The sequence below is a fragment of the Euprymna scolopes genome, chromosome 21, assembly GCF_053919585.1.
Source record: "Euprymna scolopes isolate OS-2025 chromosome 21, ASM5391958v1, whole genome shotgun sequence".
NCBI lineage: Eukaryota > Metazoa > Mollusca > Cephalopoda > Sepiida > Sepiolidae > Euprymna > Euprymna scolopes.
Genome location: NC_136502.1, coordinates 10,503,506 through 10,520,673, shown reverse-complemented (window position 1 = coordinate 10,520,673; position 17,168 = coordinate 10,503,506). Strand labels below are relative to the sequence as shown.

The 17,168-nt window shown below is 27.7% G+C and overlaps 1 protein-coding gene across 1 annotated transcript in view; it reads left to right on the top strand.

Annotated features, from left to right (window-relative positions):
- LOC145243052 (protocadherin Fat 4-like) overlaps positions 1-15,875 on the top strand; it is a 139,792-nt gene extending 123,917 nt beyond the window's left edge. The window contains 2 exon segments of the mRNA XM_080106158.1: positions 7,791-7,932; positions 15,017-15,875. Of these exon segments, the coding sequence (XP_079962284.1) occupies positions 7,791-7,932; positions 15,017-15,588 (714 nt within the window). The 3' untranslated portion in view covers positions 15,589-15,875.
- Positions 15,876-17,168: the final 1,293 nt, after the last annotated feature.

Here is a 17,168-nt window from a genome sequence, read left to right as displayed (position 1 = left end):
ACTCCCGTTTTCATAGTTCTTCAACTTTTTGAGTTAAAAAAATAGGAGGCTTTACTTTTGGAACGACATGCATGTATCTTTTAAAAATTTGTTTAGAAATGAAATGTTAGCAATGTGTTTATAACACAGCAATTGTTTTAATGTAATTTTTAAGATTTGTTAGATTCCCCATCTGATAAACTTTAAGACATTGTTAGAAAATAGATAACGTTAAACCTGTTCATTAAATGTCAGTTGAGGATTTAAATTTGACTGCAAAACTGTATTTTGAATGGATGTTTATATATATATATATATATATATATATATATATATATATATATATATATATATATATATATATATATGATGCATAGCAATTAATTAAAGTCACATGGAATAAATGTATTGATTTTCAAATTTCTGTTGACCCACTTCTTGGCTTCATTCTTGTTTTCTCCCACTTCTAAATTATACTAAAAAAAAAAACTATTTATTCTAATATAATTTCATTCATCAAACTATGAACTTTATAAACTTTCACAAGAAAACACGCAATGATTTTATATATTTTTCACAAAACTCAATTTTTTGCTTTATTTTATAACACGTTTCACTTGATTTTTATGTTGCATTTAAGTTGATCAGCTGATATTTACTTTTTATGTAAGTATTTGAGAACATAAGACTTATTATTTTAGAATTTAGCTATATTATATTAAAACAAGTATTATATTATACATGTATTATATATTATATTATACATGTATTATATATTATATTAAAAAAGTATTATATATTATATTATACATGTATTATATATTATATTATATTATAAAAGTATAGCTATATTATATTAAAAAAGTATTATATATTATATTATAAAAGTATAGCTATATTATATTAAAAAAGTATTATATATCATATTATAAAAGTATAGCTATATTATATTAAAAAAGTATTATATATCATATTATAAAAGTATAGCTATATTATATTAAAAAAAGTATTATATATCATATTATAAAAGTATAGCTATATTATATTAAAAAATATATTATATTATATTATATTAAAAACGTATTATATATTATATTATAAAAGTATAGCTATATTATAATATATTAAAAAAGTATTATATATCATATTATAAAAGTATGGCTATATTATATTAAAACAAGTATTATATATTGTATTATATTATACATGCATTATATATTATATTATATGAAAAAGTATTATATATTATATTGTTTAGAGATGTGCATGTTGGGCGGGGGGGGGAATCAAAACAAAAGAATAAGCGAAGTAAGAACCCTGTTTAAATATTATATATATATATATATATATATATATATATATAATAAAACATTGTTAAAACTTCTTTTAAAAAAATCGTTGCCTGGGTGTTTATGTTGGGGGGGAGGCTTAAAAAAAAAACTGTTTTGGTAAGTAGTTAGGATCGAACCCGAAGCCTTGAGGCGAAGGTGGAAAAGAAAGTGTGCAAAAAACCTGACACGTTACCCACTTGGCCAACAAAGAGCGACTGAAACACATTTGAATTTATTTATTTAAGCATTAAAAACACAATTGACACGTGCCCGCAATAAAAGTTAACTCTGCTACTTCTAGCCTTTTTGAGACATACAAAAATATGCGCGCTGCATTTGCCTTTTATATATATAGAAAAAAACTAGCCTGGATGCCCGGCGTGTTGAGCCAAAAAAAAAAGAAAAGAAAAGTGGTAGTAGGCAGGCAGGCTCGAACCCGTGATGCAAAGGTGGGAGAGAAAGTGAAAAAAGCCTGACGTCTTACCACTACTCCATGACGTGACTGAAAGTCCAGAATGTTGAAATTAACTAAAGTATTCCAACTGATACAATGACTTGCAAAAATAGTGACGCAAAAAATTTGGCCCTCAATGTAGAAAACTGCCCAGTTGAGCATGAAGGAATTAATATTTTTAGCCAATTTTTCGATATTTTTCTTCTGAAGGGTCGATCTTCAAAACGATATCAGTCTCATGAAAATCCATCGCCTCTGTCAAAAGTTTTAGGCAGACATACAAACATACATACATACATTTAAAAAGACAAGTGAGATTTATATTATAGACTAGCCTGGGTACCTAGTATTGCCCGAGTGTTTGGAGGTGTGTGTTGAAAAAAAAAAAAAAGTGGTAGTAGGCAGGCAGGCAGGCAGGCTCGAACCTGTACCACGAAAGAGGAAAAGAATGCGAAAAAAAAAAACTTGATGTTTTTGTGGTTGCATCCATTGCCAAACCGGAAGTGGCGAAGGTTTACATTAAGGCTAATCGATCGAAATGAGAGGATGACTTTTGAAAATATCGACGAAAAGAGCGACCACTCCTTGTAGAAAAGTGCCAAGTTTAAGATGAAAGACTTAATGTTTTTAGCCAATTTTTCGATTGTTGTCGTCTGAAGGGTGGAGTTTCAAAATGATACCAATCTCGTGAAAATCCGTCACTGCTGTCAAAAGTTTTAGGCAGATATACAAACATACATTTAAACAGACAGGTGAGATTTATATTATAGACTAGCGAGGGGTACCCGGCATTGCCAGGGTGTTTGTAGGTGTGTGTGTTTAAAAAAAAAACGAAACCTTGACGCGCAGTTGGAAAATAATAAAGTATGAAAAAAAACGTGCGACTTGGCAGGTGCCTGTTTTGACGAGTTAATGACGTCAACTTTGAGTGCGGGACAGTGTTTTATTATCGTGAGTCTGTTCGCTTCTTTTTTTTATACGAAAAAGCTTTATGCACATGCGCCGATCGAAAATTGTTGAATGTTTATCTTTTGAAAGCGGGCAAATTAAATAGACAGTCAACCCTGGTTGTTAACTTGTAGATATCATCATTTAGGCGCGATATAAAAAGTTTTAAGAAGTTGTGAGGTGACCGATCACTTCTCGGAAAAAAGCCTTTCTTGGACATACACGAAAACGCACACACACACAAACATTTTCGCTTTTATATTTATAGACTAGCGGGGGGTACCCGGCGTTGCCCGGGTGTTTGGAGATGTGTGTGGTTTTAGGTAAATCAAAACACACGGGTGTTTCAGTCGAGGGGGGGGGGGTTAAAATAAAAAAAATAGTTTTGGTAGGTAAGTATTAAGGATCAAACCCGAACCCTTGAGTCGAAGTTGGAAATTAAAGTGTGAAAAAAAAGTGCGACGTTAACCACTGGGCTACCACGAAATAGTAATGGAAACATGTCTGAATTTAGTTAAGTATTAAAACTTGGCAGGTGCCCGTACTTAATGAGGTCAACTTTGACTGCGGGGCAATATTTTTTTTATGCGGAGCAGGAGTTTTTTTTTTTTTGTTTCCCCAAGATGTTGTTGGGAAATCAGCTCCCTATAAAAAGGGGATTGTCCAAATTGAATAGCAACTGTCTGATATAAGGAGAGACTCCACATTGATCAAAGCTGATTGCTTTCAGACGTTTCCAGCGATCACAACCGGAACTCGGCCGCCAGAATTAGTTTCGCTTTTATTATACGAAAAAGCTTAAAAAAAAAAAATGTTGAATATTTATCTTTTAACTCATAGATATTATCATTTAGACATGATATAAAAAGTTTTAAGAAGAAGTGAGTTGAACGATCGCTTCTCGGAAAAAAGCCTTTCTCGGACATACACAAAAAGCGAACATACATACATACATACACACATTTTCGCTTTTATATATATAGATGACAGATCTGAGAGTTATTTTAGTGGATCAGCTGATATTTACTTTTTATGTAAGTATTTGAGAATATAAGGCTTATTATTTTAAAAGTGTATTTATGATATTATAATTCTTTAAAGTTTCAAACATAAATCTTTCTTGTGGTCTCTTGGTTTTACTAGCTTCCAAGACAAGAATTCTTCTTGTCTGGTGGAGTATACAGCTTCGTGCTATTGCTATAGGTAATATTACTTTGAAGAACGTGCACCATGACTTATAAAACCCAGTGTTGGCTAACCATACCAAGGAGATCTTATTTGGGCTGAGAATACTATGTAGTTTTGAATATTTAGTCGAAGTTTACTTGTGAAAAGTATCTTTATGCCAGGTTGTCCTTACAAATGCCTGTACAGAGATACCTTAGACAGTCGAAGACAGTGTCTAGTAGGCATTCAAGTTCTCTCTTATAGGCATCAATTTTTATTTTTATGTTCTTATAGAACAAGAGCATGCTACCCCCATGGATTAATTAAAGGGAGGATTCCATTCGAAATTCCATGCAGATTCCCAACAGAAAGATACCTGAGTTTGACAAAATACACCTGAAGAAGGTCGAAGGTTACAGTGACCGAAACGTTGTGAAAATAAAACTCAAGATGAGAACAGTAGTCCAAAGAATCTAAATAATACAAATAACCTATCCTCATCTCAAAAATTGAAAATAATAATTACTGTCTACAGTATTTTTTTACTTCATTAGTTTTGTCTCCTGATTCATGCAGCTTAAGTACAATTTTATCAATAACAATTTACATATCTTATTTAGTATTTTTTCAGTAAGCATAAAAGCTGGAGTCCCTCAGGGGTCAATCCTGGGCCCAACTCTCTTCCTGATCTACATTAATGACCTCCCTAAACACATACTTAAATCATTCGTTGACATCTATGCTGATGACACGACCATCTACGGCAACACATCAAAGGCTGTAAATGACAAAGTTCTCTCTGATTCTCTCTCCTCTGATCTCGAGCGCGTGGTTCAGTGGGGGAAGATATAGCTGGTTACAATGCATCCAAAACCAAACTCCTATCCTTACATCATCAACGCTCTGATCCCCATCTGGCATCAATTGTGATGGATGGCTCTCGTCTGGGTGAGGCCCCGTGTTTTGACAAGCTTCTGGGTTTGATCTTTACTCCTGATCTGAAATGGAACACGTACATCAAGTCTGTTGCCAAGGTCGCTGGAAAGATGGTGGGATCCTTCTACCGCTCCAGAAGATATCTCACTACTGATGCAATTCTCTATCTCTATAAAAGCCAAGTACGTCCAAGGATGGAATACTGTTGCCATATCTGGGCAGGAGCTGCTAAAAACAGCCTATCCTGCCTTGACAGAGTACAAAATAGACTTCGTGGCTTAGTGGGGGATGCCCTTTTCTCTACCCTGCAACCTCTCTCCCACAGAAGAGGCGTTGCGAGCCTATCCTTGTTTTATCGTTATTTCCATGGCAGGTGCTCGTCTGAACTCCAATCTCTGGTCCCCCCTCGCCAATCTTTCACGAAAAACACCCGTTTAGCTGAATCCACTGTGAAAAATTCCCCCCACTCTATATCTGTGCCTAAATCAAAATGCGGATTCCATGAACAACGCTTCTTTCTTAGAACTGCACGCCTGTGGAACTCTGTTCCGTCTGCCTGCTTCCCACCGGACTACAACTTGGATGTCTTCAAGTCCAATGTTAACAAATTCCTAATGAACCGCCCCCTTAATTAAATACTTCATCAAATCTCCACACTAACGTAATGTACTTGCAATAACCCTTATCCCTGAGCCTTGATAAGTGGTGATCATTGTGTAAAAAGAAAAAAAAAAGCTGATATTTTTTCGTAATAAATATAAAAGTTTGTTTTTTTATTAATTACCGAATGATTCTTGTTAGGAAGAGAAAGTTATTTAACAATAATGATACTTATAAAATACTCACTATCATATATCTTTACTGTTTCATTCAGCCCCCCCCCACCACCACCACCATCGCCACTACTGTAGTGAAGCACTTTATACATGTTGGCAATTTTTTATAATAAGTGTGAGTCTTACAATACACTTTTAAATTAAGCTCCCATTTCTTATTTATTGTTTTTTCAATAATATTTTCTATATAAAGAAAACAGTACATATATCTATGTGTGTCTGTCTGTGTGTAAATATTTAACCGATAGACGCTTAAACTACTGGTCATATAGCATTAAAATTAACAGGAAATAATAATCACACACTAAGAATGGTTTATAATGAATGAAATCTTTGTTTGGATGGATGAATAATGCTTACAGATATATGTTGACAAGTTGAAATGCAAACTGTTTATTTCAACTTACTGACATATTTTTACTTCTGCGCATGCCCAAATTCAATTTATTTCTTCAAGTCGTTTAATATTAAATCTTTCTTACCTATCTCTTGATACCTACACCGGTAGGAGACGCAGCTGGAGTGCCAAATGTTTTGGTTTCGATTCTAGTTGATGGCACTCAAGTCATTTTTTTTAAACTTTTGAAATCATTATTGTATATTAGGTACAATATAATATTCAATAGTAAATTGGTTCTGTAATAATAAATACGAAATCTACATGAATTACTCCTTAAAATAAACATTTTTTTACTCATTGCCAAATAATTCCTAAAGTAGGGAGGTTATTCAAAAAAAAAAAGTGTTGCAATAACACAAACTAATTTGCAAAGGTTATTGAAAGGGGTGGTGAATACTGGAAATCTGGGGAGAAGTTGTCACTCAGACTCTAAGGAACACCACAGGTTTTTCTCAAAGAGAAAACTTTGATGATGGCATGTGTGACTACTCCTAGTTAGTAAATAAATATAATAATGTCTATATCGTGTTATCTTTCTTTCGTATCAACAATTGTTTTACTAGTTACAAAACGATTCTTTTAAGAGAGGAATAAATACTTAAAAGTAACAAGTGACGAATGGATGGTCCCCCGTGAATGCACAGTGAACGAGGCATAAAAAATGACTAAGTTCAGCATTTCCCTGCCCCCATTTAGCCCCAAAATTTAAGTTCAGCACCATGCAAAACTGCTAAATAGACATACACAAAAAATTTTGGACAAATATGGTAAAATAGTCCCAAAAAATGGAGTGTTTTTATTAATCCTAAAAGAGTCCCTGGAGCACACCCAAGAGTTATCGCAAAGTATAGGCTAACAAAATTATATAGAAATCAGTAAGTTACAACTTTTCAGAAAGTTTAATAAAAATCCAAGGCATCAATTTTTTTTAAGAAGCACAAAAGTGTCAATTTTAGCCATTTTAACCCGAAAGGCACCCCTAGGGGGCAACCGGAGTTTTCCCGGAAAATCCGTTGTGTTACTTTTTTATTCATATCATGTTTAATGTTTGTGCAAAATTTAAAAAAATTCCAAGGCGTAGTTATTGAGAAAAGCGCAGACGGACGAACGGACGAACGGACGAGGGTGAATTTACAGGTCCTCCCTCCTTTTGTCGAGGGACCAACAATATTCATAAAATACTATCTAGAACCTTCTTTTTTTTTCATTTCTGTAACTCTCATTTCTTATTTTTTTCATGATTTTTTTTTACTTAGGAGTTACCACTTATCAGAACCCAAAGGTCACTTGCGGATAAGGTTTAGTGAATGTAAGATGGTAGTGTAGTAATCGTTAATGGTATAAATTGGGTAGAATTTGATTATTTATGAGATCGGCTCAACAAGAATTTGTTTACATTGGATTTGAAGGCGACTATGTTGCATTCAACTGGGAAGCAGGTTAGTGGAACAGAGTTCCACAGGTGGGCAGTTCTAAGAAAGAAGCTTTGTTCATGGAATCTGCATTTAGAATTAGGCATAGATAGAGAGTAGGGGAAATCGTATATAGTGGTTGTAGCTAGTCGGATAATTTTTTGTGAATTTTTTGGCAAGGGAGAACCATTCAAATGGGACTTTACAATAATATTGTAGGGGTCTACGTAAGATGAAAGTATAAATACTTCCAAGCAATAACAAGTTGGATCAGCTAGTATATATTAATTAAATTAAACATTTCCTGTTTCGTTTGTTTATTTTCAGGAAATAGGTATGACATCTGGAGGTAAAAAGCGTAAAAAGGCTGCATTGATGTACCCTGATTGCCATCGAGAAACTTCTACAGTATCATCACACATTGATGGTGTAGATAACTGGAATGATGGAGATAATCTAAACGTACAAGGTATGTATAAAGTATAAATGATGCTGTTACTGTGAATGTCTAAGGGATAAGTGTTTTCGATTTGGATTATTATATGTTGTTTTAAGGAAACGTAATATCAAGTATATTCGTTTTTTTCTTTTTTTTTTTTTCGGACTGTTATCCTCATCTTCATAGTTGTTGTTGCTTCACCATGTTTCGGCCAACTCATCCTCTAGCCTTCTTTGGGTGGCTAACTGCGAAGGGATAGGGATGCTGAGGCTTTTAGTTGTATCCTCAGTAATTAGAGCCTTCCATAGTTGTTTTCTCACCACGTTTTGTCCAACTAATCGTCTCGCCTGCTTTGGGTAGGATTGAAACCACTATCTTCAGACAAAGCTCACCTGGAACCACAAAGACTCAAGGCTTCTATCCACTGTGCCATGGACCTCACAAGTATGTGATTTGATATTTGAATAAAATTAAACTGTTGATGATACTATAAACATTGCAAAGTCAATTAAAATAGAATGTAGATACTAAATTACACAATATTTAAAAAAATGTTTTTGAAGAGATAGTTCTATGCGAAATATGAAAAGAAAATTATGAATATAAAATGAGTGGTTTTTCTTCATGAAAATATTGAAATCTGACAATCGACAAATTCAGTTTTCATAAAAGACCAATGGGATCTTCTTACACTTTATATCAATTTAACTAAAAGAAATGTTACCTACTTAATTGTCACGTCACAATTAGTTAAATATTACTGCATTATTACATAAGACATTTACTTTGACAAATAGATGATTGCATGACATCCGCCATTTTAATTGTAACATAAGTAACTGAGTTACTTCCCTTGACTCTGCGCTGTTTAATTATGTATAAATTTGAAAGTTATTTTGAAAACTATTTTCATTAATAATAAATTTTCTATCTAATCGTGTTTCGTAATTTTGGAATATGTTACTAAATTCGACATAACAATTAAGTAGATACTATTGATGTCACCTGAAATTGAATATTTTGACTTTCGAATTTCACTGTTATAACAGAAGTCCTGAATGAGCTTGTATTGTATTGTATTTGTAATACTTGAGGTGGGGAGGGGGATTAAATAATGATTCACGGAGAATATACATATATACATTTTCATTAAGATTAATTTACTTATTCATAGATTTTTTCTATAGCCTTTTTTAATCATATATATATATATATATATATATATATATATATATATATATATATATATATATATATATATATATATATATATATATATATAATACAATTATGTACAATTATGTTATCAACGAGTAGATCTTTAACAAAGCAAAACTTATCAAGATAAGAAAAGCTTAAAACTATTAAGAGGAGCAAACAATAATATTAAACGAAAGATGAGGAATAAATAATATAAATAACATAATATATAATTTATTGATTTTTAGTAATAAAGTCTTTGGGGGGTCTTAGTCTACATATGTTTGGTTAATATTGGAATGGGTGGAAGTGGAGGAGTATAGAGGGGTTATGGGCACGAACTGCAAGTTTGGTGTGCAAAATTCAAGTTGTCAGCAGTACTCTACCACTTTCACTAATATTTTTGGGAAAGTTATAAATCCATATATCCTCCCCTTCAACTATGGACTAAATAGTAGAGTAGACTAGTCTAGGAAAAATGACAAAATAACATTAGTGTTGACTCAATTTTCCAGTATTGTTTCCAGTTGGTTTGGATTCATTTTGACCACTCAACTCAAACTGCTGATTTAGGAAAGATGTGGTCAAAAATTGTACAACCCTTGCTTCACTGTAGACTTCATATGCAGACTCCCTTACATCCATATTTTCTTTCAATGCTGAAAAGGAGACCTCTTTATAATTATTAATACATAAAGGTAACTATTTAAAATATCATTTTCTTACTAAAATAATAAATTTATTGTATTCAGCGAAAGGAATAAACGTTATGATGTTTGTATATACATTTGGAGGGGGGGAGATGAGGGCTGATAATTATTTTGTCTATTATTTGGATTGTTTCGACTATTATTCTCATCTTGGTTGTTTTTTCACAACGTTTCGGCCAATGTAACCTCTGACCATCTTCCGGTATTGCTGATAGTAAAAATGTTTTTTTTTTTTTTCAAAACAAACATAGCCGTTAGAAATTCAAAACACTAATAGTACCAAATCTAGTTCTTTTTTTGTATAAAATCCGTGTCCATTCCATTTTTTTAAATATGATATTTGTATATTTTTGGAAATGAGGATTGGTAATTATTTGTTTTTATATTTTGTGATTTTTTTTAGATAATGATTGACAATTATTTTTTATATGATATTTGTATGTTTTTTGAGATTTTTTGAGATGAGGATTGATGATAATTTTTTTATATGATATTTTTATATTTTTCGAGATGTGGATTGATAATTTTTTATACGATATTTCTATATATTTTGAGATGAGGATTGATAATAAATTTTTTATATGACATTTGTATATTTTTTTAGATAAGGATTGATAATTTTTTTATATGATACTTGTATATTTTTTGAGATAAGGATTGATAATAATTTTTTATATGATATTTGTATATTTTTTGAGATGAGGATTGATAATAATTTATTATATGATATTTGTATATTTTTTGAGATGAGGATTGATAATAAATTTTTATATGATATTTGTATATTTTTTGAGATAAGGATTGATAATCATTTATTATATGATAATTGTATATTTTCTGAGATGAGGATTGATAATAATTTTTTATATGATATTTGTACATTTTTTGAGATGAGGATTGATAATCATTTTTTATATGATATTTGTATATTTTTTGAGATGGGGATTGATAATAATTTTTTATATGATATTTGTATATTTTTTGAGATGAGGATTGATAATAATTTTTTATATGATATTTGTATATTTTTTGAGATGGGGATTGATAATAATTTTTTATATGATATTTGTATATTTTTTGAGATGAGGATTGATAATAATTTTTTATATGATATTTGTATATTTTTTGAGATGAGGATTGATAATCATTTTTTATATGATATTTGTATATTTTTTGAGATGGGGATTGATAATAATTTTTTATATGATATTTGTATATTTTTTGAGATGAGGATTGATAATAATTTATTATATGATATTTGTATATTTTTTGAGATGAGGATTGATAATAAATTTTTATATGATATTTGTATATTTTTTGAGATAAGGATTGATAATCATTTATTATATGATAATTGTATATTTTCTGAGATGAGGATTGATAATAATTTTTTATATGATATTTGTACATTTTTTGAGATGAGGATTGATAATCATTTTTTATATGATATTTGTATATTTTTTGAGATGAGGATTGATAAGAATTTTTTATATGATATTTGTATGTTTTTTGAGATGAGGATTGATAAGAATTTTTTATATGATATTTGTATGTTTTTTGAGATGAGGATTGATAATAATTTTTTATATGATATTTGTATATATTTTGAAATAATGATTGATAATTATTTTTATGATATTTGTATATTTTTTGAGATGAGGATTGATAAGAATTTTTTATATGATATTTGTACGTTTTTTGAGATGAGGATTGATAATCATTTTTTATATGATATTTGTATATTTTTTGAGATGAGGATTGATAAGAATTTTTTATATGATATTTGTATGTTTTTTAAGATGAGGATTGATAATCATTTTTTATATGATATTTGTATATTTTTTGAGATGAGGATTGATAATAATTTTTTATATGATATTTGTATATTTTTTGAGATAAGGATTGATAATAATTTTTTATATGATATTTGTATGTTTTTTAAGATGAGGATTGATAAGAATTTTTTATATGATATTTGTATGTTTTTTGAGATGAGGATTAATAATAATTTTTAATATGATATTTGTATATTTTTTGAGATGAGGATTGATAATCATTTTTTATATGATATTTGTATATATTTTGAAATAATGATTGATAATAATTTTTTATATGATATTTGTATGTTTTTTGAGATTTTTTGACATAAGAATTGATAATAATTTTTAATATGATATTTGTATATTTTTTTAAATGAGGATTAATAATAATTTTTAATATGATATTTGTATATTTTTTGCAATGAGGATTGATAATAATTTTTTTATATTATATTTGTATGTTTTTTTAAATTTTTGGAGATGAGGATTTATAATAATTCATTTTTATATGGTATCTGTATATTTTTTGAGATGTGGATTGATAATATTTTTTATATGATATCTGTATATTTTTTTTAGATGAAGGTTGATACTATTTTTTTTATATGATATTAGTATATATTTTGCAATGATGCTTGATAATTATTTTGGATATGATATTTGTTTCTTTTTTAGATGTGGATTAATAATAATTTTTTATATGATATTTGGATGCTTTTTGAAATAAGGATGGTAATTATTTTTTATGATATTTGTATATTTTTGGGGTTGAGGATTGATAATAATTTTTCCAATATGGTATTTATATATTTTTTATATGAGGATTGATAATAAATTTTTTATATGATATTTATATATTTTTTGAGATGAGGATTGATAAAAATAGTTTATAACATATTTATATATTTTTCGAGATGAGGATTGATAATCATTTTTAATATGATATTTGCATATTTTTTTAGATGACAATTGTATATTTTTTCATAGGAGGATTGATAATCATTTTTTGATATTATATTTGTATATATTTGAAATAAGGATTGATTGTTTTTTTATTAGTATATTTGTATATTTTTGAAATGAGGATTGATAATCATTTTTTAATATGATATTTGTATATATTTTAAGACGATGCTTGATAATAATTTTTTGATATGATATTTGTATATATTTGAGATGAGGATTGATAATAATTTTTAATATGATATTTGTATATTTTTTGAAATGAGGATTGATAATTATTTTTTTATATTATATTTGTATATTTTTTAGATGAGGGTTGATAATTATTTTTTGATATGATATTTGTATATTTTTGAGATGATAATAATTTTTTATATTATATTTGTATATTTTTAAGATGAGGATTGATAATAATTTTTTATATGATATTTGTATTTTTTTTAGATGAGGATTGATAATTATTATTTTATATGATATTTGTATATTTTTGGAGATGGGGATTGATAATCATTTTTTAGATGTTATCTGTATATATTTTGAGATGAGGATTGATAATCATTTTTTATATGATATTTGTATATTTTTTGAGATGAGGATTGATAATCATTTTTTATATGATATTTGTATATTTTTTTAGATGAGGATTGATAATAATTTTTATATGATATTTGTATATTTTTTGAGATGAGGATTGATAATAAATTTTTATATGATATTTGTATATTTTTTGAGATGAGGATTAATAATAATTTTTAATATGATATTTGTATATTTTTGGAGATGGGGATTGATAATTATTTTTAATATGATATTTGTATGTTTTTTGAGATGAGGATTGATAAGAATTTTTTATATGATATTTGTATATTTTTGGAGATGGGGATTGATAATCATTTATTATATGATATTTGTATATTTTTTGAGATAAGGATTGATAATCATTTTTTATATGATACTTGTATATTTTTTGAGATGAGGATTTATAATAATTTTTAATATGAGATTTGTATATATTTTGAGATGAGGATTGATAATAATTTTTTATATGATATTTGTATATTTTTTGAGATGAGGATTGATAAGAATTTTTTATATGATATTTGTATGTTTTTTGAGATGAGGATTGATAAGAATTTTTTATATGATATTTGTATGTTTTTTGAGATGAGGATTGATAATAATTTTTTATATGATATTTGTATATATTTTGAAATAATGATTGATAATAATTTTTTATATGATATTTGTATGTTTTTTGAGATGAGGATTAATAATAATTTTTAATATAAGATTTGTATATATTTTGAGATGAGGATTGATAATAATTTTTATACGATATTTGTATATTTTTTTAGATGCGGATTGATAATTATTTTTTAAGATGATATTTGTATATTTTTTGAAATGAGGATTGATAATATTTTTTTCATATGATATTTGTATGTTTATTGACATGAGGATTAATAATAACTTTTTATATGATATTTGTATATTTTTTGTGATGAGGATTGATAATAATTTTTTTAATATGATATTGGTATATTTTTGCAATAAGGATATATAATAATTGTTTACTATGATATTTGCATATTTTTTGAGATGAGGATTAATAATAATTTTTTTATATGATATTTGTATATTTTTTGAGGTGAAGATTGATAATAAATTTTTTATATGATATTTGTATATTTTTTGAAATGAGGATCTATTATAATTTTTTATATGATATTTGTATATTTTTTTAAATGAGGATATATAATAATTTTTTATGTGATATTTGTATATTTTTTTGTGATGAGGATTGATAATAATTATTTTTATGATATTTGTATATTTTTTGTGATGAGGATTGATAATAATTTTTTATATGATATTTGTATATTTTTTAGATGAGGATTAATAATAATTTTTTTATATGATATTTGTATATTTTTTGAGATAAGGATTAATAATAATTTTTAATATGATATTTGTATATTTTTTGAGATGAGGATTGATAATATATTTTATATGATATTTGTATATTTTTTGAGATGAGGATTGATAATCATTTATTATATGATAATTGTATATTTTTTAGATGAGGATTAATAATAATTTTTTTATATGATATTTGTATATTTTTTGAGATGAGGATTGATAATCATTTTTTATATGATATTTGTATGTTTTTTGAGACGAGGATTCGCAATTCATTTTTTTGTATAGTTTGGATTGTTTGAACTAGTATTCTCATCTTGTTATTTTTTTCACAGCGTTTTTTTTATGTAACTTCTGACTATCTTCAGGTGCATTTATACTGAATAAACTTTAATTATAAATGCATATTGCTTTAAATCATCATTATTGGTTGGAAAATATTGAGCTTAAGTAAAGATATCTTTAAATAAAAATGTCAATCAATTATTTTCTCTTTTCCAGATCAATACTCTTCTCACTATTCCCTGGCACAAACACCTTGGATTGATCAAAATACATTTACGACACCAATAAAACAGAGATTCTCCTGCCCTGTGGATGCAAAGATGTCACCCAGACATATGCACAAGTCAAAAGATGAGGAACCCTCCGAACGCAGACAACAAGCTGGTTTAGTGCCTGCAAAACCTTGGACTTTACCTGAAAGCAGGAAACCAAATTTTGATTTCCCACAACTACCTTCTCTAAGACAATCAGAGCACCAAGGAAAAGTACAGTTACCTTTACCAAAATATTATGTACTAGAACCGAACGGAGACAATTCCCCACAGTTACCACATCGAGATTCCTCTGTAGAGGTGGACCACTCTGTTCCGTTACCACTTGCTAAGTATTATGTTTTGGAGCGTAACTCACAAACGCCACCTCTTATATTATATCCAGAGTACCGTGAAGAAAATGAACATTTAGAGGACACTGTTCAATTACCTCTCCCAAAAGATTACGTTCTTGAACCCGATTCTCAAAACCGTCCACAGGTAACACACACAGAAACCTCTTACCTTGGAGTATAATAATGAGAAAAAGAATAACAGAATAATCATGTTGACAGCGTTGTGACTAAAAGCAATTCTTCTTTTAAATAATAAAAAAAACACTATAATATATTTAGTTACTTGCAATTGACGGTTGCCAGTAATTTAATGGTACAATTCATGAATTGTTTATTTTTTTTTTTTTTGCACTGAAAAAAACAAAACAACAAAAAACAAACAAAACATTCCAAACCATTATGATCCAAAATTTAATTATCAGTGATTAAAATCTGGATTTGGTTGCCCCATTGTGGGTTGGGATAGAGTTTCATGAATTCCTTGATTTTTTTTAAGAGAAAAAAGTACATATCTATGTTATTTGTTTTTCTTTATGAAATTTGGTGGTTACAAGAAGTTTTTTTTCTATGGTTAGTGATAGAACCAAAATAATACATTTAAACAAAAATTCTTTAATATTGGAAGTTTTTTTTTAATGAATTTGTGATAATTTTACCTCAAAACTTTCTTCATACACACCTGGGTATACATATGTACATATAACATAATATTGTAGCACAGCTGACAAGGGGGTTACTTTTTGTTCTAAGAATTAAACCGATTTAATAGAGTTTTGGTAAGATTTATAAGAAAAAAAACAGCATTTTTTTTTTTGTAGAATCTTTCAATCAAAAGTTGGAATAGGGCTATTAATTAAAATAAGAGATGCATAATAAATAAATGTATTATGAAATAACAAAATCGATATGTCCTTTTCTTTAATTTAAAATTTTCTGTTTCTGGAATAAAAAAAATGGCATAATGATCATCAACTAAATATTTATTTTAAGTAACCATTTTTCATTTTTAGTTTATTTTAATATTTTAATTAATATATTTCAATATTTCTTTAAAAGGAGATAGAGAAACATGTTCTTTTTTATTTATGTGAATGACTGTCTGTTTATATATATATATATATATATATATATATATATATATATATATATATATATATATATATATATATATATATATATATATATATAAGAGAAAGAGCTTTTTAATTCGGTGGAGATTACATTTTCTATATATAAATACTGTTATATATATTAGTTTGAGGTTTACCATTGTGTATATCAGGTAAACACTACATCCCTTTGTTTTCATTAATACATATATATATATATATATATATATATATATATATATATATATATATATATATATATATATATATATATATATATATATATATATATACCTATAGTGCATAAGCCTGAAGAATCCTAGAGTAGATGAAACGCGGAATATTCAGTGTAGCTTAATCGCCATATATATATATATATATATATATATATATATATATATATATATATATATAATGTTATGGTTTACTAGAGGCATTGTTGAAATTATTACATTTTTAGAAAGGCATATAATACATATATTGAAAATAAAATTCGGTAACAAAATGTTAAGAGATTATTATTATTATTTTATTTTATAATAATAACTTCTTAACATCTTCTTACCGGATTTTATTTTCAATATACGCATTGATGTAGCTTCTAAAAAAAATAATAATAAATATTATTATCATTATTATTATTATTATTATT